Source organism: Hippopotamus amphibius, chromosome 4 (genome assembly GCF_030028045.1).
Source record: "Hippopotamus amphibius kiboko isolate mHipAmp2 chromosome 4, mHipAmp2.hap2, whole genome shotgun sequence".
NCBI classification, from domain to species: domain Eukaryota; kingdom Metazoa; phylum Chordata; class Mammalia; order Artiodactyla; family Hippopotamidae; genus Hippopotamus; species Hippopotamus amphibius.
Window position 1 is genome coordinate 126,234,314 of NC_080189.1, and position 26,661 is coordinate 126,260,974.

At 47.0% G+C, this 26,661-nt stretch overlaps 1 protein-coding gene across 1 annotated transcript; it reads right to left on the reverse strand.

Moving 5' to 3' along the window:
- Positions 1 to 11,254: 11,254 nt before the first annotated feature.
- On the reverse strand, positions 11,255 to 14,709 carry FZD8 (frizzled class receptor 8). The gene has a single exon (XM_057732166.1). It carries the CDS (start codon positions 13,973 to 13,975, stop codon positions 11,906 to 11,908), a length of 2,070 nt encoding a protein of 689 aa, XP_057588149.1. The 5' UTR covers positions 13,976 to 14,709; the 3' UTR covers positions 11,255 to 11,905.
- Positions 14,710 to 26,661: the final 11,952 nt, after the last annotated feature.

Genomic DNA, 26,661 nt, shown 5'->3' on the forward strand with positions numbered 1-26,661 from the left:
AATAAGTCGTGGTCTCCAGTAGGGTCCCCACCACTGTCCCCCCAGCTCCCTGTTTTCCTAGTTAGCTTCTCATCAATCATTTTAAACTCTTCTCCCCACTCCCCTCTCCACTTTAGCTGGTGACCTTGCTTGCTACCTGCCCTGTCTGGATTTCCTTCTTTTGGCTGCTCTGCACAGCTTGTGGAATCTTAGTTCCCTGACCAGGGATTGAACCCAGACCCTGGCAGTGAAAGCCACGCGTCCTAACCACTGGACAGCCAGGGAATTCCCCTGTCTGGATTTTCTGGTTGAGTCTGTTATAATCTGCTTACAGAATGGGTAGTGGGGCTCAGTGTACAGAAGAAAAAGAGAAGGTCTGATAAACTCCAAGTTCCCCACTGTAGCCCCAATATAGGGCACAGTGTCCAGCACCAGCTAGGTGCTCAATAAGCAATTTTTCAAGGTAATTTTAGTATAGGAGAAACTTAAAGCTGTGGGGAAATGGCAGCACAGAGGGAAGGTTTGAAGACATGAGGTAAAGAGGAATCAACAACAGAACGGCTGTTCGACCTGATGGAGGATCAGACGAAGAATGCAGATGAGGGGCTGACCTTGAGCGGAGGGGAGACGTCTCCTTGGAGACCAGAGGCGAGGGGGCGAGGGCAGAGCAGATGGGATGCTCATGGGAGGGCGGGAAGCGTCTGTGGGCAAGTGTGTTTGGATAAAGTCTGGAACGGAGGAGGAAGGAACGGAGGAGGAAGCTGCCCAAGGACACACGCAAGAGATCAGCCCGTGTCCCTGAGACTGGAGGAGGAAAGCATTAACTGAGTGTCTACTGCATGCCAAGAGCTCAAGTCAGGTTACTTGATCCTCTCAGTAGCCCTGAAGGTACCATTTGACAGATAAGGAAACCGAGGTGCACCGGTAACTTTCTCAAGGCCACACAGTGAAGGAGACTGCAGCAAGAATTTATCAATAGATCTGACCCCAAAAACCGATGTTCTTTCCCCACACCCCACTGCCTCTTGCGAGGTTTTGGCTCATTAAGGAGAAAAGCCCTCCCCAAACCTCAACCAACTCTTGGCCGGCTGGAGGCTTCTTAATCACTCCTTTTCTGGGCCAGGAACAGAGAGGACGCTTACGGTCACGGAGGTACTACCTTGGCCAACCGCTGATTGTTCCATCAGAAGAGGATTTCTCAGCTGCTCGATGAACTCACTCTGTGCGCCCCTCCCACCGGGTGTGCAGCAGTCTGTTTGCACGCGACTCTTTCACCAGATGCCCGACAGCTCTGCTCAGGGCACGAGGAACCTCAACCATGTCTTTCTATACAACTTAAAGTTCAATAGTAATATAAAACTTTTAAAATTCACTTTTTATGAACTGTATCCAACGTCTTTAAAACAGGGGTGTGCACACTACTATATGTAAAATAAACAAAAAGGACCTACTGTACAGCACAGGGAACTACATGCAATATCTTGTAATAACCTGTAATGGAAAAGACCCTGAAAAAGTTATATATATATATAAAAGTTGTATATATGTGTGTGTGTGTGTGTGTATATACACACATATACTGAGTCACTTGGCTGTGCACCTGAAACTTTATAAATTGAACATACTTCAATTAAAAAATAAAAAAGCCCCAGAGGTGGGAAATATTTCTGTAACTCTTGGAATTTTTTTCTAGTTGGGTGGGGGCCATGCATGGCTGACGTATGAAATTACCCATCAAGATTCAGCTCTTACATTAAGTATTCAAGCTTGGACACCTTTTAAAGTCCCAAGGCCTTGGGAGAAACTGCTCCCTCTATCACCTGGTATCAGCAATTACTCTGGTGATCGTGACAGATCAATGATCGTGGTAAGAGGAGGAGGAAGAAGATAAGATTCGGGAAGAGGGGTGGACTTCTTGGGGATGGAGGGGAGACGTGGTTGGTACCCAAGTGGGAAGAGGAAGAAAAGGAGGAGAGACTAGAATCAAAGACCAACTTTATGTGAGAGACGCCAAGGGACAGAGAAGGGAGCCCAGGCAGGGAGCACCTGGTGCTCGGAGAGATCAAGGCCAACCCCGGGATGAAGGGCCAGAGGCAGAGTTTAAGGCCTGGTCATTGTGAGGCTGGGTAACAGCACATGGGGACAGGGTGTGGCTGGAGCCTAGTGGCCTTGGATGCTGGGAAAGTGGAAGAAGGGTGGCTTGCCCTTGTGTGTGTAGGTTGAAGAGGTCTAAGGGCCTAGCTGATCTGTTGGTAACTCTGTATCTCTAAATGGGGCCAACAGAGGTCCAAAAAGACTCCCTATGAGTCAGCCCAAGGTAAGGGAGTATATGTGGTCTCCTTGTGGGGTACTGAGAGACTCTGTCCAAGTATATCTCCCTAGGGGCGCTGCATGTATTTCTAACACCAATGTTTCCTAATAAATTGTTATTCATTAGTTGGGTCAGAAAGCATGCTTTTTATATTACATTTTTTTTTTTTATACCTCCCAGAAATTCTGGTTTGGATGGGACATGAACTCTGTTTTGTATCCTTTTCCTTGGAGTCTTGTTGGGTTTGATTGGTGAAGAGACTAATAAGAAAGTTCATTGTAAATAAAAGGATGCAGGATGTAACTTGGTACCAGAGAAGGAAATAGGGACGTCTCCAAAGAGGGGGACAAGGAACGAGGATGGAGGGACCCCAAAGACACACTTTGCCTACTTCTCAAATGGGTGCTTGCCCCCAGCCCAGCAGGGTGCCTCCGGATGGGGGTTAGTCCAGTGGGGGATGTTATGGGAGATTTGGAGGCAAAATATAAGCCCAGAGACTCACATAGAGCTGGGGGTAGAATGGCATCCAGGTTGTGTCAGCAGAGTCTTGATTGTGCTGGGAAATCACATTGCTGATAATCCAAATGGAATTAACACCTTTTGTTGTTAACTTGACACTTCTCACCCAAGTTAATGAACAGCTTACAGTAAAACTAAATCGGTAACTTTAGGGGCCTGGAAAGGAGTTACCGACTTTCCATAGACCCACCCTCACTTTATTGAACTTGGAAACCTCTGTGTTAGTCTTGCATTAATCCTTCTTGAGCTGGTGCAACACGATTGTGCCGGAAAGTCATGGAATTCGCCACATTCATCCTTTAATTAGACTAAACTTGGATTTAAAAGCTTCTGTGTGATTTGGAAAAATCCAATCTTTGCTCTCAGACTGCTAAATCCCCTGAGAATTTTGAAGTGCAAATATACAAATCATAATACAGTGCTAGGTTCTGTTAATCTGAAGAGTATGTGAGTCATTTTCAACCTAGAGTATTTCAGACTTAGTCATTTCCTTCACATGAAATCCAACTTTCCAGCATAAAAGTTATGAAGCGCAAGGTTTTCCAGTGTATAGAACTACAAGTTTCCACTGTGGAGACCGGGTATGGTGGTATATTGCTAATGGTACCTGCAGCATTTTTTTGCAACGCTGATTAAACTTTTTTATTTTTTTTGCTTCATCTGAGCTTTGCTTCTTGTACACTTTCTTCTCTCTTCTTTATTCTTCTTGCTGTTTAGCTCTACTGGGTATTCATTGTCTCTAGTGAGTTTCTCATGAAGAAAGTGTCTGCAGCTGAATATGCTGCTTTGAATTCCCTCCCACATCATGATGGTTCACGGAGATGCTCAAGGGTAATCCCCAGTTCTCTGCACAGTAGATGCTCAACAGACATGTGCTGAATGAATGGATTTTTAGAACAGCATAAAATTTTAAAAAATAATAGAAATGCTCTCTTCCAAGCAGGTTAAAGCACAGACACAGCATCATAAGCACAGCGGAAAGTCACAAGCATCTCACTGAGGAGTTTATATTTATATCTTGATTTTCCTTCTTTTTTTGTAAATAGAGATTTAAAATATACCATTTTGCTCTCAATCATGTCATTTGTTTCTCAGAAGAACTGTGTGAGAAGGGCAGAGCAATAGTAGATCAATTATACCTCAATTTAAAAAAAGAGAGGAAAAAATAAAAAAGGAAGAGTCAGTCACGCGACAGTTATTACCCTCATTTCACAGACAAGGAACAAGGAATCCAGAAACATTGATAATAAAAACTAGGGCAAGAACATAGAAATTCTATCTTAGTCTAGTTCTTCTTGTATTTTACTTCCCTCCTTTCAGGAGAAGGCAGACTTAACTGTGGTGAATAGTCTGTGGGAAGGTGTGGTGGTCGTTACTGCCATTCAATAGATATTTCTGGGCACATGGTTACTTCCCTGCACCCTTTGGGGTGTAATATGGGCATACAATTTGCTTTGGTTAATGACACATGAAGATATGACACAGCCATTTCCAAGCAGAAACTTGAAGAATCAGTGGATACATCCCTCCCAACATATGCAGGGAAAATGGTAGCACGTGCCAATATAAAGCTTTCACCAACCTGTCACCTGAGGTGGAAAGAATCCCTTTGCTGACACACGTTGTGCATGTGTGTGTAAGTGATAAGTTATTACCACGATTTTATTGATGTATAACTGACATACAATATAATATTAGTTTCAGGTGTACAACAATAATGATTTGATACTTGTATACACTGGGAAATGATCTGCACAAAAAGTCTAGTTACCATCTGCCGCCCTACAAAGTTTCCTTTTGTTCTTGTCTTGATTTACTTTCTTAGCAGCTTCCAAGTTTACATGACAATGTTACTGACGATACTCTTCAGGCTCCTATACTACCTCCCTATGACTTATTTATTTTATAACTGGAAGTTTGTACCTCTCGATCCCATTTACTCATTTTTCCCACCCCCTTCACAGAAGTGAAGGAGCATGAATGGGTAAAGAAAGCATGGGTCACTGGGTGGCTGGGTGGTGAGATGAGTGAATAGGGACTGGATAGAGTCCAAGGGATGCATCTCTACTCTCTGTACCAATGTCCTAAGTGCATAAATTCAAATAAAGTGTAAACCACAGGATCAAGGAGGGTATTTTTTAATGAGGACACACTTACACGTTGATTTTCACAAGCTAAGTGTCTACAGCTACATCCTATACTTCTAATTCCAATGATGCTATGAAATGATACCTTTTGTTTGGTTCTAACAGATTCTTTTAATAACAACTTCCATTTTAATAATGGCCCCCCAAAAATGTCCACCTCCTGATTCCTGGAATTAATTTCTTTTTGCTTCTCACTAAGTATAGCCAAGGATGCTCTTTAATGGTATTACACAAAATTTGTATCCTGTCTATGGGTTTGGTCTAGGACCCTCTGCTTAGACTTTTTCTTACAGAAATCAGGTGAGGTGTGACAGTTAAGATTTAAAATCATACTTGTTATGCGGACTCAGGAAAACCTCAGAATTTACTTGCAGAATAAATCTCACTTTTTGCATATTTGGTCAAGGACTCATCCCTTCTTTCAGGCTACCTGGAAAGAGTAGATTTCTGCACTGAATAAATGTTATCCTAAAATTCTAAAACTTGAGCGAAGTTCCAGCAGCAGGTAAGATAGTATGAGGTTCCTTTTAAAGATACACATATTGACATAACTTCAGGGTCCCTGCCCACCTGCATCCAGGACTGCAAGGTGACAGACCACCTCATCTTGGAAAGTCACACTGAGATCAGGTCAGCACAGGATGAACCTTCATTTCTAGCTGAGTTGGTTTCACTAAATAAACATTTACTGAAGAGTATCTTTAATTTTAATATCTTAATATTTAATATTTTAATATCATACTAATAATATATCGACATGATTGGGTCCTCCGAAGTTTACAGGTTGGGTTTAACTTCTAGTTTAAAAGCATCATTCTCTGTGTACCCAGTTTTTGGTTATTTCTTTACAAGTGAAAGAAATAACAGGGTTATCCAAAACAGCCCTGGGTAGCAAGAGCTTCCGTTCAAAACAACACAGCATGAAGTTCTCCCTTTGGACCAGGTGAGGGCACCCTTGTCCTCTCCCAAATATTTACTCAAGGTGACAAAAAATAACCACTTCCTTTTAAGTTAGTAAAATTGGATCACAACAGCAGTTTCCTTAGTTAACGTCTATTCGTGTTTTGTTGTTTCACTTTAGATCATAACGTCACCTTCAGTTGCATTCACTGGCTTTCAACTCTGCCTGCACACGAGAATCATTCACTTGGGGTAGTTTGAGAAAACTCTGAATTCCCAGATTTCATGCCCAGAAGTTCTGGTTCAGTTGGTCTGGCGTGCTGCTGGGACATGGTATTTTTAAGAAACACCCCGAGTGGTTCTAGTGTATAGGCAGGGGTGAGAGCTACTGCCAGGCTGTGAGTTAATTAGAAACAGGGTTGTTAGAGAACGAATGTTGGAAATTGTTTTTCTAATTTAAATTAGTGTACGGTTCACCTGAGCATTAAATAAGGTGCTATAAATAGGTACCTTTGTCCTGGGTGAATAATGATTCTCCCCAAGGCTTGTAAAGCCATTAGAACATGGTCATTTAGTTAAAACTTATCCCAACTCTGCTCTTGCCTGGCCGGTCCTCCTCCACTCCATCCTTCTCTGGCCTCCCCATTCGGGTACCACCATCCTCTTGGAACATCTCCCGGAGCCTGTGGTTTATATGAGCTGAGCTCATCTCCCTTCACCTTGGTCCTCTCCCTCCAGAGATTTCCGGGGGACTCAGCCACACTCTCTGGTTCCTGCTCCGGTCCGGCTCTTCACCGCCCAGCAGCTCACTGTTCACCTTCCTTCTGGAGGCCCCAGGCCTCTGCTGACCAGGGCAGGCGCTCCCCACTTTGGGGCCCTCCTCCCATTGTGACTCCATCAGCCACTGACCCCTTCCTTCAACCCAGTCACTGCAGCTCCTCACTAAGTAGCAGACAGATGATGTCCTTGGGCCTTTGTATCAATGAAGAAAATGTGAACTTGGCCAATTATTGTGTTACTGTGAATATAGGCAGCACAGAGCAGGTGATCTGGCCCGAGGTGGCAAGGGGCCCGAGAGGCAAAGCTTCCTGAAGCTCTCCTGGCAGGCTCTCAGGCTGTGTGTCCATCTGTTCCTCTGTGGGTCAGCACCTGGCCATGGGAAACCTGAACCCTGGTGGGATTCTGGGACCTAGTAAACACGGCCAGGAAAGCTAATGTCAGGGATGCATGCACGTGGCAGTTGGTGGCCTTAAGGAGTTACACAGACACCAGGGCAGCCGGGAAAGGCCTAGGGAAATAGGAGTGACACATAGGATCTGTGGCTTCCAAGCCCAGTTCTGGTCCCGGCTGTAGGACCTTGGGCAAGTGCAGTCCGCTTTGGGCATCAGTTTCCTGGCCTGTAAAATGAGGCACTTACATGGCCGTGCTGAACGGCTCTGCATCTGGATACAGTACAGCTTCTGATTCCAATTCCATCACATTTCTAGGTCATGCTGCTCCTCCTTGTTCGCAGAGCAGCAAGGTTCTCAATAACCCCTTTAAATCTCCAGGATCGCGTAGGTGGCCTCTAAGATCTACATTAGTCCTCATCCCCTTGACCAGCGCCGCCTCCTCCCTTCCAGTCCCACCAGCCATTCTGATCCTCAGGAGCAAGAAGTCTTCAGACATGGGCTTCGTGAAGCTGCCCTTTTCTATACACACCCCTTACAGGCCTGGGCTTCCCACACTGCTGTGCTCAACCTTTCCAGAACTGACGCCTCCCCCTCTCTTCCCTTTGGCTGACCTGTATCCTGGCAGTTTCTATTCCTTGGTGTGTTTCCGTGAACACCTGGCTAGACGAGGGGGGACAGCCTGCATCCCTTCCAAGCCAGCAGCATTCGTGTGTGGCATTGGAGAGCATCCGCTGGACTCAGCAGATGGACTTCCTAGTGGGAAATTGTAAGGCGTACACTGAAATGAACAAACCGACTGCGTGGCCCCCCTCAAGATGGTCTTCATGATTTATTCTTTCTCCTGTTAAGTTTTGGTGCATCTGTGGTGAGCAGCTCATGCTTGAAATATAAGTAACTCAGAAGATAATCTTTAAAAGGACGTATCATTGTATTTCAGCACAGCTTACTTAGATTTTTAGCATAACTGTTCTGTTGAGGGTTTAATTCGAGTGAGGTCTTGTGGGGCCTTAAACGGATGCAGTTTGCGGAATCTTTTTCTTAGGAGAAAGACTTCAAAATTATGAATACAAATAGCTGCAGGCCCTCTGTGCAGGGGTCAGGCTAGCACTGCGGGGGCTCAGTATTTGTGAAAGAATTGAAATGAAGGAGACCGCCCATCCTCTGGTTCTGGAACTTTGCAGCATCACCAGGTGGCAGTATTGTATCAGGTGTGGGAAGCTGTGTGCAGCATCTCAAGGGACTATTTGTAGCTGTGCTTTGAATCGCATCCTGTGCCCACAACTGCTTGAGTCTCCACGTGTGGACTTATCTTTTGGTAAACTAATCTGATTTCCTTCCCTCCATCTTTGAAGGCTCACAGACACCTTCAAGGTCATCAGTGCTGGTGACATCAATGCAGGCGTCACTGTAATGGTGACAAAGCTTGCTCCTTAAACTTCTAATACACTTTCCCCTTTCTTTTGTGGTACTTTCAAATTGCATTTATCATAAAGCAAAAAGAAAGTGTTTCACATAATTTCTCCCACAAGTACTTTTAATGAGTTTTGGCTTTTCTAATGCTTTTAACCATATTAGACTTTATTTACATCGATCTTCTAAGCCACACAGTAAGCATATCCCCTCCCCATCCCCCCATATTTGACAAGGTTTTCAGAAACTTACACTTGCTCCATGCTCTGGTGAGAGACCCATCTATTCATCTAATGCGAATGGCCAAATACTCTTCTTCCCTTTTTTCCACTCCTCCAACCAATTGGGGCTTTTTATCCCATTAATAGATACCTTTTGGGTATTGGCAACTTTGCAACTCAAGTTTTAGGTTTAAAGGCAAAGAATCAGCACTTGTGTTTTCATTTTAGTCCCTAAAATCAGTCTCTACGATGACAGGTGCAGCTTTCTCCTGAAAGCTGTCCTCAGATTGCCAGTGGAGTTTTCTGTGTATAAGCTTGCTTTTATTAAGCACATTTATAGCCATTTTGCGCAAGTGATCAAGTATGACATTTTACAAGGCTAGACTGAAGAATTAATAAAGGAAAAAACTTCAAAGTTGACCATTCCTCACTGTCACATAGTTGAAAATATGTCAATAGTGAGAATCCTGCTAAACTTGGAAACCACTATGCTAAGTCATCTTCTGTCTCTCCATCTCACATACGTGGTAAAGACTATGAAAACTGCCTTTGAAAGCTTATAACTGAAAATGCAAGTTTATGGCTAGTTTATGTACACAGATGACATGCAAGTCACCCCATGGGTTAGATGCAGGCCACTCACTGGTACCCAAGTTACAAAATAGTAATTCTTTAATATAAACTGCCAGGAGGTGACGATCTTACGGTGGTTCTGACTTTAAAATATATAATTGGCAGGATAGCCAAGGTAGGTGTTTTACCGTATATTTAATTTTAAAAATCCAATTAACACCAAGAATGACTCTGGAAAGGATTTGCAAAATGTTCCTACCAAGAAACTCTTCTTAAAAGCCACTTACATGAGAAAGATCAGTCAAGGAAGTAGTTTCCATCCTATTCATTAAAAGAAAAAATTGTTGAACCACTAAATATTCCTATTAGGGAAAGTAAAGAGAACGAACTTCTTAGCAGGCTGCAGGGAACAAGTCCCTACCCACCCCTCAATGTCTGATGCCCCCATCATGAGCAGGGTAGCTGCCCACTTCTTATCTTGATTGACAGGTTAATAAGGGACCTGGGGCTATCTTTTCAGGCTGAACACACAACCTTACCAATTACTTTTAAATGATTGCTAATCTGTCAGAAAATAACAAGCATGGGGAATAAAAATATCTGAAAAAGAGAAATGTCTGCTGAAGAAGCTTTTACTTCCGGTGCTTTAAAACGTTCGGTTCAGAAAACTTGCCAGAATTTAGTCAATAGAATTTAGGCACTGAAGGTTTTCTTTTTCTTTCTTTCTTTTTTTTTTTTTTAAGAAAAACTTGTAGTTTATAATAGTTCATTGGTTCAATTAGGAGCGAAAAAGAAGGGAGTTTTGTAATGCAATTGTCCAGCAAAGGAAAACGCTTTAAATTGGGGGATTATGTGTGCAGACCACCTGTAGGGCATTCAGAGCCCTTTTCTATAATGCTTCAACCCATGCCTAGCTGCCTGCAGGCTGGCTAACAATGCGGGGGAAAGCTGTTTAAAAGGCTGCGCGCACTTGTGCCTCTGGTCTTCACTAACTGTTACAAGTCTTCCTCTCCCTCGCTCTCTCTCCTTTTTAAAGTAAAAGTCCCACATCCCTTTAATGGAAGAACTTTAAGGCTCCGCGGTGGCCAATTGGTCTGCACCAAGAGGAGCCGGGCCGCAGGGAAAGAAACTTCAGACTATACAGCACATTTGGAGAGGAGAAAAGATCAAAGTTTTTCAAACTCAAAAGACCAAGTTCCCTACAGATTAACCCTATTCATTTGGCTCCTCTTAAAGGAATGATGTGCTGAGCCACTAGGCAGACAGGTAAAAAGTTCAACAATTGCCCAGGCATTCTTCTGCTAATTCAACAGCCTTCTGCTCAAATAAATTAGCTTAGTCTTGACAGAAGAACAATAGCTTTTTCTCTAGGAAAAGAAGCACATTTGATATACACAAGCCTGGAAGGTTATTAAGATGTTAACCCGTTAGTTTAATCCATTAAAGAACGCCTGCTCTACCACCATTGTCGAGTGACTTACACTGTAAAGTGTGATTGATGGTTTAAAACATTAACCTCTACCCTTCAGCAGTGTGTTCAGTCCTGGAAGAGCAGGTGCTTTCAAAATCACGGACGCGAGAAATGAACGTGGAGTTTGAAGCCTTTAGTGATATCATACAAGATAAATAACAAGGCAGGAGTGGAATTAGTGCCTTGCAAAAGTTCTATTTACATACACTAAGGTGAGTCTTGTAATCCATGGATCAGAAAAGAGTGACCATTAAAAAAACACCATCTTCTCGGAAAGGTGCAAAATCTCAATCTTGATGTCAGTTCAATAGTGATATTTCAACTTTGCTAACAACTTACAAACTGGAGTTTAACAGGTCATTTTCTCCATGCCTAAGGTCAGTGTACATATGAGAAACTCGAAATTGTCCGTGTTTCCAACGGGCCCTCAGCAAGCACTTTTGAGGTTTAACAGTTTAGGAGAGGCAGGGGGAGAGGGCAATGTTTAAATCATTTACCAAAAGTCATTTTATTGACAAAATAGAATACTTATATTTGTTCTTACAGGGGTGGCCTCTAAACTTTTTACAGAAAATGTACAGACTGTATATCTTTGGATATGTACATATTTTACACATTTTTACAATTTAACAAATAATTATATAAATACATCCTCTAATGTAAGAAACCCGTATTTACTTGGGGTGTATAATTAAGACATTTCTTGTTTGTTTACTTAAGGCATTTGCCTGGTCATTAAGAATACCCAAACCGTGCAATCCCATTAGGTCTCGGTCATCCCTCCTCTAGGACGTGTTAGGAGTAAGAGTCTACATAGGAGAGTCGAGGGAGAACACTAGGTCCCTCAGGTGAGATCTGTAGGTCTGGCTTCAAGCTCAGCAAATGGCAACCAGCGAGGGCTCCAAGCCTTGGGTCCTGGAAACGCAGCAGCAGAGCTCGCTCTCCTCTGCCAACAGAAATTAACGCCTGGCGAGAGGAATTCCTTGCCCGTAGGTGGAGGAAAGGGGGCTGGGTCTGGGAGCCTTCAATGCCAGGTACTTTGTTCTAAGCGAGTCCCAGCTAATGGATACCATTAAGAGTTCATTATCATGCTAATAGCAATCAACACGGTGAAGGGGTGGGACCCTCTGCCTCCGAGTGTCCCCCCGCATCACCCGGTCTCCTCGCCCCCCCCTCCTTCCTGGGCGCCCCCTCTCCTCCGCTCAGACCTGGGACAATGGCATCTGCTTTGGATAAGACACGGAGCTGGCCGTGCCAGATCGCCACGTCAGGCCGGTGCTGACGTCGCTGTACAGGGAGCCCGCCCCGCCGCCCGGCCCCCCGCCCCCGCCGGCCCCCGGGCCCCCGCCCCCCGGGCCGCCGCTCGCCGCGCCCGCGCCCGCCGCGCCCGCGCCCTTGCTGGCCCAGCAGCAGCGGGTGCACAGCGCGCGCCACGACTCGAGCGTCTTGCCGGACCAGACCCACACGCCCGAGGTGATGCCCACCACCAGGCACATGAAGTACTTGAGCATGAAGACGGCGTAGTCGGGCCGGCGCGCCTGGTCCGGCTGCAGGTCCCGCAGGCACGGGCAGTTGTGCGTGGCCTCCCAGCGCGGGCGGTTGTGCTGCTCGTAGAAGAGGCAGGCGACCACGACGGCGGCGGGCACGGTGTAGAGCACGGTGAAGAGGCCCAGGCGGATCATGAGCTTCTCCAGCTTGTGTGTCTTGGTGGGGCCGCCCTGCTGCTTGATGACCGAGCGGATGCGGAAGAGCGACACGAAGCCGGCCAGCAGGAACATGGTGCCGATGAAGAGGTAGATGACCAGCGGCGCCAGCACGAAGCCGCGCAGGTTGTCCAGGCTTTGGTTGCCCACGTAGCAGATGCCCGCCACCGGGTCGCCGTCCACCGAGCTGAGCGCCAGCACGGCGATAGACTTGACGCTGGGCACGAGCCACGCGGCCAGGTGGAAGTACTGCGAGTAGCCGGCGATGGCCTCGTTGCCCCATTTCATGCCCGCCGCCAGGAACCACGTGAGCGACAGGATCACCCACCAGATGGAGCTGGCCATGCCGAAGAAGTAGACGAGCAGGAAGACGACGGTGCACAGCGCCGGGCCCGTGGTCTCGTAGCGCACGTGCTGCTCCACTGCGCCCAGCTCCTCGTACTCGCCGCGCCCGCCCGGGCCGCCCGCGCCCGCGCCCGCCGCACCCGCGCTAGCTGCCGCGCTCCCCGCGCCCCCCGGCCCGCCAGCAGCCCCGGCGCCGCCGCTACACGCCACCTTCTCGTGCCCCGCCACCAGGCGCACCAGGTAGCCGACGGACACGAAGAGGTAGCAGGCCGAGAGGAAGATGATGGGCCGCTCCGGGTACTTGAAGCGCTCCATGTCGATGAGGAAGGTGGAGACGGTGGCGAAGGTGGACACGAAGCAGAGCACCGACCACAGACCTATCCAGAAGACGGTGAAGGCGCGCTCGTCCTGGCTGAAGAACGGGTTGTGGCAGGGCAGCGCGCAGTTGGCGATCTGGCCGGTCTTGACGCGGTTATAGAGAGGGTGCCGCTCGCTGGACACGCTCACCATGGGCGCGCGGCACTGGCAGCCCGGCTCGCAGGGCGCCGCGCCGCCGCCAGGGGGCCGCGCCTTCCCGCCGCCGCCACCGCCACCGCCGCCGCGCGCGGGGGGCGCAGCCGCGTCCCCGCCGCCGCCCCTGCCGCGGGACGGGGGCCGGGCCCCGGGCGGGCGGCCGTGGCCGCTGCCGGAGGGCGGCTGCTCTCCGGGCGGCGGCGGCGGCGGCGGGCGGCGCGGCGGGCTGGGCGCGGCCGTGGTGAGGTCGGTGCGGTTGTAGTCCATGCACAGGGTGTCGGGGTTGCCCTGCTCGGGCAGCCGGTCGCAGCGCATGCGGTCGGGCCAGGCGAAGCCGTACTGGCGCATGAGGGGCGCGCAGCCGGCCTTGGCGCGCTCGCACACAGAGCGGCAGGGAGGCAGGGGCTTCTTGTAGTCCTCCAGGCAGATGGGCGTGTACATGCTGCACAGGAAGAACTTGAGGTCGGGCGAGCACTGGATCTCCACCAGCGGCCAGAATTGGTGCACCTCCAGGCCCGCCTCGTCCTGCGTGTCGTGGTTGAACTGGTTGGGCATGTAGGTGTAGTTGTAGCCGATGCCCTTGCACAGCGGCACGGTGATCTCCTGGCACGCCAGCTCCTTGGCCGAGGCGGCCGCCGCGCCGCTGGAGCGCTGCAGCAGCGCCAGGGCGGCCAGCAACGAGGTCACTTCCAACAGGTAACCCCACTCCATGCTGCGCGCCTCGGCCCCGCGCCTTCGCCCTCCGGGCGCCGGGGGGTCCTGCGAGAGCACCGGAGGAGGAGAGAGCGGGCGCCCTGCCGGGCTCTCTCCCGCCTCTCCCGGGAGGGGCTCTGCCGACAGCCTAGTCCCTTCTCGGGACGCGTCCTCAAGGCGCTGCGAGAGCTGAGGGAGGCTGCCGGAGGGCACCCCGGTCCCCGCGTCTGCCCCGCTCACTCCGGCCGGGCTCAGCCCTGGCGGGGCAGAGTGGCCGGCCCCCGGCTCATCGTCCCTCTCTCGCTCGCCTTCTCCGCGCGCGCCGGTGACTTTGCCGGGCACCGAGGGCGGCAGCGCAGCAAGTTTCCTCTCGGGCCGCGGTGCGCAGTCAAGATGGCTGGGCCAGGCCGCTCCGCGCCGGGTCAGCCCCAGCGGCCCCTTTTCGGCGTCCCGGGGCTCATGCTCGCCCCCAAGGCCGCGCGGCTGCCGCCGGGGTTCGGGGCCCGCCTCCGCCGAGGCCGCCGCCCTCTGTCCCCGGCGTTGGTCCGTCGGTCCGCCGCCGGGGTGACGGGCCCCGCCTCCGGTGGAAGTCCGCGTCGCACTCGGGCCGGCAGCAGGGCAAGGTGTCGGCGGTCCCCTTCTCGCCGAACTCACGGAGCTAAATCCAGGCCGGAAGGCGGAGCGGACACCTGAGCGGCGCGCCCGCGCCCCGCTGCCGCCTCCTCCTCGGCGGGAGCAGCGCCCCTCGCCAACTTCCCGCTTCGGCCCCGCTGCGCCCCGGCCGGCTCATGAATATTTATACGGCGCGGACTCCGTCTCCGCCCGTGGCCGGTGCGCCAATCCCGGGCGCGGGGCGGAGTCTGCGCGCTCCCCAGGCCCAGCCTTCCTGGGGCGGGCCCAGCTGTCCGCGCGGCCGTGCGCGCTGTCTGCGGCCGGAGTTTGGATAACCTTGGGGTTGACCGCGGAGACTGAGGCTTTGCCACGACCGTCCCCACGGCGCTCAGTGGGGCTGAGGTCGGGGTTCCATTTCCGCGAGTCTGCGCTTGGGGACTGGGGACGAGGTTTTATGCAACGCGCGTTTTCAGAGGCCAGTTTCGAACTAGTCAAGCCCCTCTTCCTACGCTCCCAGATGTGGGCGACCTGCTGGCAAGGGGACCCCCGCGCCCCTCCGCGAGCTGGCCAGTGCCCCGGGGCGTTGCGGGGGATCCTGGAAAGGGGTGCCCTTCTTGGGGTTCTCAGAACGATGGTCTTGGAGGCTTGGCAATGTGGGTGGGATTAGTGGAACGACTGCAGTTCATTCTGGCTGGTGGGGCTGGACCGGGGGCAGCCCGGGAGGAGGTGCCCGGGAACCCAGCCCCGGGCGCGCGAGGGGCGCGGGCACCGGGGCAGGCCCGGGGGTCTCCTCCCGCCTCCGCTGAGAGACGTGGGGGAGCCTCAGTTTCCTTACCTGGAAAGTGGGGTCATAGTACAGATCTCAAAGGGGGTTCTGCTAATTAGGTGAGGTAAAATATATAAAGCATCCGGACACAGTGCTCCTTTATGAGACATAATTCCGTTTCTTCTTTAAAAAAGAAAGAAAGAGAGAAAGAAAGAAAGAAAAACTTAGAATTAGGACAGACTGGAAACTCTGCGGCTGGATGCTCCCTTTTCGCCTCGTGCTTTTGGAACATATATACGTCTCTCCAAAGTTGACATGTTTTTGCCAGAGCCTCCCGCTCCGCCGTGGGAGGCGGCGCCGGGCCCTGGCGCGGACGCGCGGACACGTCTCCGCGGTGTACCCGGGGCCGAGCGGCTGGGGACGCGGCCAGCGAGCGCGGCCCCCGCCAGCTAGCAGCCACCTTAGACGGGGAGGGGCCGGAGGGGCGGGCGGCCTGGTAGGTTCATTTACGCTTGTTAGGGCGTCCCAGGGGGTTGTCTTTCTCCTGGAATGGAGTGTTTATTTTTTAATTGATGTGCTGTTTCATTTAGCGCTTGTACGGAACTCACGCTGGGGTTGTAATTACTGTAATCTCGGGAACAAGCATTTCAGTTAGCCAGGAGGGTGGCAACAGACGTCTCCTCTCCCTCTCTCTCTCTCTCTCCACCCCTCCCCTCTCTCCCTTTTCCTCTTCCCTCTCCCTTCTCCCTCTCCTTAGTTTCTCCTCTTTCTCTCTTTCTGTTTCCAGATTTTTGCTATTTGTCAGGTTTCATAGCAGGGACGAGTGCGGCTAGAAAACCACAGTTATTGAGGATGTGAGGACGAAGGAGAAGTAGAACTAAAGGCAAGTTTGAGGCGAGGTCATTTTGGGGGGTGGGGTGGGGAGGGTGGTGGTGGTAGTTGGTGATTATCTGTTTACAAGCAACTCTTGTCATGAAAGAAAAATAACTAGCAGCATCTCTACATGGAGGAAGCCTATGTCTTCCTCCTCCTGTTCTCTCTAGCTTACTTTAGCAACCATCTTCTAAATAGAAAGGCAGACTCTCCCCCCACCCCAGATCCACGCCTGATTTTTGGCAAGTTCTGTATTTTCACCAAGAATTCTAGGTATATCCACCAGGCTGTAGTTATACCCCTTGGTGTTTTTCTTTTTTCTTTTAAATTGAAGTCTAGTTAGGACATCTTTATACTAAAACAAAACAAGACACTTCCTTCCCATTTTTGTTTTAGAAAAACTAACCTTCATAGGAATCAGAAATTCTAAGTCTTCAGAAGTATTAGCTGATTCAGCAGAAAATGACCTCGAGTTTTCAAAAATGCAAAGACTCCACGGTTAGTTGGGCTTTTAATGGATTTCTTTCCCTTCTCCTCTTAATGGGAATTCCCTTTATGGTTTGTTGAATGTAGAAAGTCACCTCTGTCCTGTTGGTACCCTGTTCGTAGATGGCCATCCTCCAGAACATTCAACCGCTGAGAAACAGCAGGTAATACCTGGAGATAGGATTCTAAGCAAAGTAGTGAAGGCAAATCCCCCTATTAAGGACCAGCCTGGGCTCTGCCTCATGGTAACCATAGATAGGTGGGGCTCAGTTCCAAAAGCAACATAAAGGGTGAAAAGTTTCTTTTGATTTTCTTCAGCAGGAAATGTCAAATAGTGGAGTTTAGAATTACACTCTATACATTTACTAGAATTGGGTAAAAACAAACTGACATTTGAAAATTGAGGCTGAAAATAGTTGATTTTAGCTTTTAATTGGCATTTAAATCTTTTTTTTTCTTTTGAGACAAGATGAAAGTTTTGATGATGTGGAATGTGGAAATTTGGGGGAAATATATTAAGCTTGCAGGAGAAAAGCAGACAAAAAGTTCAGAGCTTTCAAAAATCATGTTAAAAGATATTGGGGGTGAGATAAAAACCATTTACAGAAAATCATTAAACATTTACTTTTAATTTGAGAGAATAGAAGAATAGCGTTTAAATTTTACTATTAAATTAAATGGCTACTTGGCAATCTTTGAGAGCAGAAGAGGTTTAGGGAGCCAATTAGTGTATAAAAGGCAATGATGGGTCAGCGAAAAGAAACTAGAATCATTTATCAACATTCTGGCTAAATAATGATTTTTCTTTTGTATGTAAAGCAGCTGTTTTTTCAGGGAGGGGAAATAGCTTTAGTAGTGACATAAATAATGTAGGAAACTTTCTAGAGGGATTTCTGAACAGATGTCTAGTTACTGAATAGCCCATGAGCATAGTAATATAAACAAGTGGAAGCGTGAGGGGATTTTACAAAACATTGGATACCTAGTCAGATAGGAGATTATCAATATAAGTCGTGAATTTAAGAAACTTGGGTGAAATTATGTTTCAATGGATTTTAATCTAAAAGGCCAACCTAAAACTCTTAATCCAAGAGTGGGTCTAACATGTACCAATGTGTCACAGAGGTTAAACAGAGAAGTCTTTAGTAACTAATAAAATGTTTCTGGCATTATATAAAAGCTTCTTTCAGGGGAACAATCCAAGTCTATAATATTAGAGAATATTAAACTCTATCGAGTAATATTGGGGTTTCTCGATGTTTTAGAATCTGTCTTTCAAAGGGTTATGTCTTGAGTCACCCAACCATAGCTGGAAGGAAAGATAGAGGTTAACTGGTCTTGCTTCAATCTCTGTTAGAATTAAAATGGGTGAGATTATTTTATATCCTTCCATGTGAATAATAAACTCCATCAGAGGATTTCCATCTTCTCCACCACCAGGAAAAGGACTCTGTCAGGAGGAAGTACTCCTTGCCATGTCTGTTATAATGAGACCAAGTTGTAAACGGTTGGAGGTGACTGAGGCAAACAGGTGCCACTGGCCAGGAATCAGATTCCCACTTTACATGCAGCTGCCATTTTGGAAAATGGCAGCTGCACTTTCATTTAATTTGATAATTATTGTAAAATATGTTTTAAAAATCAGTCATTGATTTCCCCCCTCTCATTCACACTGAAACATTGGCCAGATGCTGAAACTCTTGTGACATAGGATGCATTGTGCTTGAGTTTGGGAATTTTCGGGTGAATAAAAACCGCCTAAGTAAAACTGTCAGAGCCAAGAAGGACAAAACTAATCTCCTGTATCAATCCCTCTAGAAGCAGGGAGTTCCACCACTGGTTCATGCTGGGACAGCGGTGTTAGGCCTGTGGGTGTGCTCTGGTCTCTCGGCTTCCCCTTGGGTTGTGTGGGGCCTCCCACTGCGGAATCATCACCTTTCACAGGACAGCAACCAAGGCAGAAAGAGTGGCAGGAGCTCCCAGTATTAGAGAAGAAAATCCTTCGCCTTAGATCGCACTGGTCTGAACCTGTCACACCACCCATAGCTGCAAGGAAGGCTCTGCAGGTGAGGGTCTGGCGGGCAGCTCGTGGTGGACAGGCTCTCATGGCTCAAAGTCCCCTAGGGGAGAAGGACCATCGAGCAGACACACAGCAACACACAGCAGTCAGCCACACGTTACTATTTGAAATTAACTTATGAGGAATATCATTTACCAACACGCCTAGTCTTCCGGAGTATTTTGTTCCAGCAATGAATTAAGTATGATCTAGATCCAAGAAAATCTTGATATCTGGGTTTTTTTTTTTTTTTTCCTTTTGAAGTACTCTGTACAGTGGTGTGAATTAAATGTCAAACAGTTTACTACTTGTTTTATATATAATGTGTATATAAACTGTGTAGTGTAACTCCTCAGTTCCTTTTTGGTAAACCCTTCCCCTCCCTTTTGGAGACTTCCTTAAAAATATGGAAACGATTCTGGAATTTTAGTGTTTTTTTTTTCTTTTAAGTTTTGTATCATGTAACTTTTCTGATATTGACAAACAAATAATGTAGGAGAAACTGTTGAATCTCATCTCTGAAGGGCTTATGGATGTGAAAGAACCTTTTATAGAAAAAAACTTTGGTGCAAGAGTTTACTTCTGGTAACACTGATCTGCTTAAAATGGTGGTCTGAAACGATAATAAAATTTTCAGTAGTAATATGAATGATAATTATCCTGAGGGCATGGAGGTGGTGGAGAAAACAATGACATTTCTTTCTACTTTATTTTTGACCCGATCCAGGTAAACAGATGTAATTTTTATTCAAGAGGTGACAGCACTTGATTTTTCTTTTTTTTCTGGTGTGTGTCTCACTTGCTCTTATAAGCAAATGTACTTATATAGGTTTAAGCTTACATTTTGTAATAAGTATAATAATTTAGAAAGATAAAGTAAGAAAAAAATATACATCAAATGTGTTGAAATAGCATCACATCATTAATATGAACTCCTGATGTGCTTTTTCAAAACAGAATCCAGTAGGGTTCAGTCTGAAAAATCCTAGTCTAAAATGTGTTCAAAATATACCATTAAGTGAAATAAAGCAGGATATAGAACTGTATGGTATGAGTCCAATTATATCGTTATATATGAAATAGAAAAAAGACTAGAAAGAAGTTCATCAAAATGTTACTTATAGTTGTATTTGAATTGGGTTAGCTAGCAGTAATTTTTCTTTTCTTATAATGATTTGAATTTTATGCTGAGAAAAAATTATCTTGAACCTACCTTGGACTTAGCACTTATTATATATTCTTTTATGCTGTTCTTTATTTTCTGTGTTTTGTGTTTCCTTCTTACATGGATCAAAATGACCAAAGAGTGAGGACTAGGTCTTTGTTTTCTCTTTTTCCTCCCACAGATGCTGTACCATTAGGACCATATGCTGTCAAAATATATTGTAGCTGATTCAGAGATTGATTTATTGTCCTTACCTTTGGTTGGATGCTCTAATCTCAGTGCCCCAGAGCTGTCTTTCTGATTGAGAGTTGCGGTTTTAAATGGGATGAGGGGGAGGGGAGGAGGAAGGGAGTTTGTCATTCGAGGGCCACAGAATTGGCATTAGCGGTAGAATTCTACATGATGCCAGCTTTGCCTGTCTTTGGAACCAAGTCCATTTTTGCCCTAGGCTAATCCAGCCTATTGTGCATGACATGAGGTCATCTCTGTGGTATTTACTTATTGAGATGCCAAACTATCTGAGCATTTCTTTTTACTGGTTATGGGTAAGGTAAGTAGCTGTAGAAGAGCATGTGCAGCGGTGGAGGAGAAGAACTTTGGATCAGACAGCCCTGGGGAATTACAGCTGAGTTATTCCCTACCTGTGTGGACAAGTAACCTGTAGACTCTCTGAGCTTCACTTCCTCGTGCATAAAGTATGGAATGACAAATACAAGAGTCCTCACAGGTCATGAGGATTAGATGAGCTAAAAGCTAAAAGCTTGGTGCAGCACAATGTCTGGACTTTGATGTATAAACTGAGCTTCACAAGAGTACTCTGAATGTACAGAGTGATAGGAAATGTATCTGTGACCACAGAAATGACCACAGAATGAAGTTATCCTGATCTTTCACTAAAAATTTTTTTCATTCATAAATTCAATAAATATTTATTTAGTACCAATTGTTCTGGTTACTATTTTTTTATTTTTAATTTAATGTTAAATTTTTTTTTATTGAACGATACTTGATTTACAATGCTGTGTTAGTTTCAGGTATATGGCAAATTGATTCAGTTATACATATATCTATTTCAGATTCTTTTCCCTTATAGGTTTTTTTTATAAATTTATTTATTTTATGTATTTATTTATTGGCTAAGTTGGGTCTTCGTTGCTGCACATGGGCTTTCTCTAGTTGCAGAGAGTGGGGGCTACTCTTCATAGCAGTGTGTAGGATTCTCACTATGGTGGCTTCTCTTGTTGTGGAGCACAGGCTCTAGGTACGTGGGCTTCAGTAGTTGCGGTGCATGGGCTTAGTTGCTCCACAGCATGTGGGATCTTCCTAGACCAGGGACTGAACCTGTGTTCCCTGCATTGGCAGGCAGATTCTTAACCACTGCGCCACCAGGGAAGCCCTCCCTTATAGGTTATTACAAAATATTGAGTAGAGTTCCCTGTCCTATACCGTAGGTCCTTGTTGTTTATCTATTTTATATATAGTAGTGCGTATATGTTAATCCCTAGCTCCTAATTTAATCCCTGTTCTGGTTACTATTGATGCATAACAGGGACCCCAAAACTTGGTGGCTTAAAACAACCATTTTATTTTGCTCACAGTTTGGTGGGTTGGGTATTTAGGAGAGCTTGTCTAGGCAGATGCTCAGATCTCTCTTGTGGCTGCAGGCAGATGTTCACAGGACACAAGACGTCGCAGGGTTAGGACCACACTGGCCAACTCAAGTGGCTGCCAGTTGATGCTGCCAACTGGAGCGCCACCTCGTGGCCACTTCCCAGTAGTTGGACTCCGTATGTGGTGGGGCATTTCCCAGCAAGAGCATCTTAAGAGAACCAGGTGGAAACTGCACGATCTTTTTTTGTGACTTAGCTGCAGCACAACTGCTGTACTCTGAAGTTTGGAGCTGTAAAGCCAGCTCAGCTTCAAGGGCAAGGGCATGGACCTTCCTCAAAATGGAAGGAATGGCAAACATTTGGCAGGCCATATTTAAAAACAGTCAGAGCAACTAAGTGTTGCGTCCTGCGTGGCGTGCTAGGGCAGTAAGGATGCATAAGGCATTGTATTAGTAGGGGTTCTCCAGAGAAACAGAACCAATGGGATATATATGGTTTATTATGAGGAATTGGTTCCTGTGATTATGGAGGCGAAGAAGTCCCATGATTTGCCATCTGCAAGCTGGAGGCCCAGTAGGCCAGCCGTGTAGTTCGGTCCAAGTCTGAAGGCCTGAGAACCAGGGGAGCCGATGGTGTGAGTCCCGGTCTGAGGACAGGAGAAGACTGATGTCGCATTTCAAACAGTGTGGCAGAAAAGGGGCGAATTCTCCCTTCCTCTGACCTTTGTTCTACTTGTGCCCTCAGTGGATTGGAGGAGGAGGCCCTGCTCACACCGGGGAGGTGGATCTACCTTACGGAGTCCACGGATTCAAACGCTGATCTCATCCAGAAACACTATCGCAGATACAGCCAGAAATAATGTTGAGGCAAAAATCTGGGCACCGTGTGATGTAGCCAAGTCCACACGTAAACTCAACCATCACAAACGTTTTCTTTCACAGGGAATGCACGTGGGTCAGCTACCGACACACAACCACAATGCCTTTAGGTGAAAGTATTTACTAAACACACAGAAGTCATATTCGGGAACAACGAAATGTGCCCAAGGGAGCTGGAAAGGCCTTCACAGAGTTTTTTGAAGAGTGGTCAGGAGTTTGCTAATTCGAAGGGCGGGGTGGGTGGAAAGTCCTAAGCGGGTGGCAAAGAATTTACAGATGGAAAAGATGAAATTGCCTTTGCATTGGTTACATTTGTTGGTGAAACAGCAAGAACCATCCTGAAACAGAAACATATTTATTTGTACTCAATCAGTTGAAGTAATGTGCACCTTTGGTGAGGTTACATCTGGACCTAGACTTCAGTGTGTGTTACTATGTTTTGAGCGTCTAGTAACAGGTCCCTTGCCAGAGTGGTCCAGAGGCCACTCACATCGCCGGGATCAGGAGGGGGCGTGGCTGCGGAGCTGATTGATGCTGTGACTCCATGATACCATCAAGATCTGGGTCCTTCCACCTCCTTGCTCTGTCATTCTCCTTGGTGGTTAGTCCTGGTTCCACAGTCATTACAGACCAAAGCTCACGTCTGCACATACTGACATCAAGAGGCAGAAAGAGGGACCTTCCTCTACCTGTGCCTCTTTGCAAGAGCCAAGAAGGCTTTCCTGGAGGGGACTTCCTCCTACGCTTCACAGGTCAGAAGTGGGTGACAGGCCACGTCACTGAACCCTGGCCTGGCCGAGGAGGGACACTTAAGCAAAATTGGGGCTTTGCCAGTAAGGGAAAGGGTAAGGAAATAGGTTTGGGTAGGTGACTAGGGGTGTCTGCTGGAATCCACGGCCTGTCGTAGCTGATGTAAGAGGCCAGCATCTCTTTTAAGACCTGCTGCCCAAGGTCAGAAACTGAGAGCCTAGACGTCTCTGGAGAAGATCCTTGTGCCCTTTGTGTGTTGATTATCAGCAAAGCTGGAACCCGTTCTCCTCCTCCTTCCCCTAAAGCCGCAGGCAGGTGTGATCTGTCAATAAGGTTCCGGTTATTTATTTCATGAGCGGTCTGTTTTGCTTGAGTGTATAGTGTCTTCTGTGTTCAGAAATCCAGTTGCCTTCAGGGCCCATTGGCCAGGCTGGGGAACCACTCTGTCTGGCAGGACGAGCTGGGTGGTTTGTAGGGTTTGCTCACGTCCCAGTCTCACCGCAAACTCCCTGCAGGGTAATTACTTGGAGGAACACCTTACTAAACAGCTGGGAAGCATGACTATTAAGGAACTGCCAGAGATGAAAATTTATTTCTTACCTGTGCCATTTCTAGAGCCCTGTGGGGCTGAGGCCTGAGCTGCTTCCAGTAACCTGAGGAGAGCACAGAATGCAGGGGCCAGATGGTGCTCCAGGCTCTGCGTGTGCTGACTCCCTGCCGCTGGTGCCCCAAACAAACCACCTTCTAGAGAATTACAGCGCCATCAAAGTACTAGTTTGCTTGTTCTTTATCTTTTCTCCAGCATTTTGTGTCTTTACTTACTTTCAGTACATTATTCTTCTCTTGACATCACTCCTAGTTCTCAGGAAGACCCTTGTAGCATAAGGTTGGAGCACAGCTCCGGTAGTGACCTTGGGAGTTGCCTTTCTGCTATAGATGCTGGTTCAAGAGGCTCCTGACTCACCAAATCCTGCCTACAAGCCTTTGGGTGGGATGTGGTTCCTGAGCTGCTGGGACAGCCTTCTCTACGGGAAGAAGTGCCCCAGATTCACAGAGGTGACTTTTTACATCATGCATTAGCCCTCACTCCCATTCACAAATGTCTTCCTGAGCAACTGTGACTCTTGGGAGAGAATCTCTGCTCTTCAGATGTGTTGGCTTTGTCATGTTCTGCTCCTTTGGGGGCTAAAAGGGAAAGATTCCTGTTTTTACCTGTTGGTCTATTACCCTGTTGATTATTAAATCATTATGTTTCCAGTGGGATCCGTGTGGTCTCTGAATTCCTGTTTCAAACAATGTCTGTCTCCACTGTGACACTTCATTTTGTGATGTCTTGTCCTCCAGTCTTAAAATAAATAGAACAGAAAGATTCACTTTATGTTGTATCTGTCAAAAATCTGAAAAGGGATTCATTTTCTATTAGGATGCTATTGGAGTTCGGTTGCCTTGTGGTAATAAAAGACCAAGATTTCTGCTGGAAGGTAATTCATTGAGATTATACATCCTAATTTTTTTGATTAGAGTAAAAAAATGTAGGTAAAACTAAACAGAGTGAATCCCAACCTATAATTTATAATTGCAGAATGATGAATGTGAGTCTTGTTCCTAGATCCCCTAAGAGAACCGTAAAAACTGTACTTAGAAAACGAAGTTTGGATTCTATGCTAATAGTTACTACAGGGAATAGTCCCTTCACTTAAGAATAGGAGTGACCAGAATAAGGATGGAAAGTATTTTGATCTATGTTACATTGCGTTGTATCAGAGGGTGGTGAGAGGAGGTTAGATGGGCGAGGTCAAAGTAGAATAATAATGTTAACTATTTTTATCATGCCTTTGATGTGTGTGGCTCTGGGCTTGACCTTTCTCATCATTTAGGGTGTTTTGGCAACTAGCAGCAGTTAACCCTACAAAAACTGGCTTGGGCAGGATGGAAATTTGTTATCTCCCGCAGCAAGAAGTACAGGGTAGGGTAGATTCCCAGGGTGATTGTTAAAGATTGTCAAAAACATCATCAAGCGTTCAGGTTCTTTCTGTTTCTTGGTCCTGCCTCCCTTAGGGTGTTGGCAGTGGTGATCTCAGGGTCAGGAGATGACTTCACGTCCGGAGACAACATCCCAATGAAGTACAACAAACAAACAAACAAACAAGAGTGGGGCTATTTCATTCCTTTTCTCTTTCTTAGGAGAAGTACACACTTCCAGAAATCTCCTGGAAGACTTCATTCGTTGTATTGGGCTGAATCCTCACTGTTAAACCATTGATAAAAGGAATGGGATTGCCACACTTGGCTTAAAGAAATCAGGACACCCTATCTCCTGGAGCTCAGAAGGTACCTGGCTAGGTAGAGGAGGGTGAATATCTGAATACAATTAGGGTTTATAGGAAAGAAAGAAGAGGGACTTCCCTGATGGCACAGGGGTTAAGAATCCGCCTGCCAATGCAGGGGACACAGGTTCGATCCCTGGCCCAGGAAGATCCCACATGCTGTGGAGCAACTAAGTCCACAAGCCACAACTACTGAGCCCACATGCTGCAACTACTGAAGTCCACGTGCTTAGAGCCTGTGCTCTGCAACAAGAGCAGCCACCGCACTGAGAAGACCCCACATCAACAAAGAGTAGCCTGCGCTTACTGCAACTAGAGAAAGCTCATGTGCAGCAATGAAGACCCAACAGAACCAATAAATAAATAAAATTTTAAAAAAAAGAGAGAAGTGGAGATGGATGTTGGCACGGCAACCAACACTCTGCTACGTGACTGTATGCATCTCTGTCTTTCTCATGTCTGAGCCTCATGGAAAATCTGCGGGATAGATATTAATACTAAAAGTCATGTTTTCCAGATGGGGCTCAGTTCAGTATCATGTATTCTACCATAGAGCTTTTAAACAATGGAATTCTCTCTTCCAAGTGAATCTTGCACCAAACTACAATACATAAACAGATAAAACTATAAGTTCAAATAATGAAATGGAAAAGAAAATCAATTTTAAAACTCCAATAAAGCTTTTGAAGGCAAAAATTTGAGAATATTAGTTACGGATGATATTTGTGGCATCAGATGCACACCTAAGTTCAGAAAAAGACCAGTGCTGACCTACATCTTTCCCAACCAGTGTCTCATAAGAAGGTTACATGCATGCACAGAAATGACAAAAACAGCTTGCTTGTGTGCACTTCACGTAAATGCTGATCTCACTGCAACGACTGCTGTCTTGAGGGTTTTCAATGCATTACAATTGTATCGTAATTTGAGGGACTGTCTTTTCTGATATTTCCTTGTATGTGGAGCATCTCCGCTGGGCACAGCGCCCCTGGCTGTTCTGCGCCCCACTGCTCGCTCCTTCCTACTTACTTGGCTGTGATTTCGGAAGCTATAGGTGTGCACTGCCCAGCCAGCCATCTCTCGTTCATTCTGCTACCCCTCTGGCCAGCTCTGTTCCTGCAGAGAGAGGCCTGCCTCTCGCAGGATGGCCAGTGACCCCTGGATAAGTCTGCTCGGTG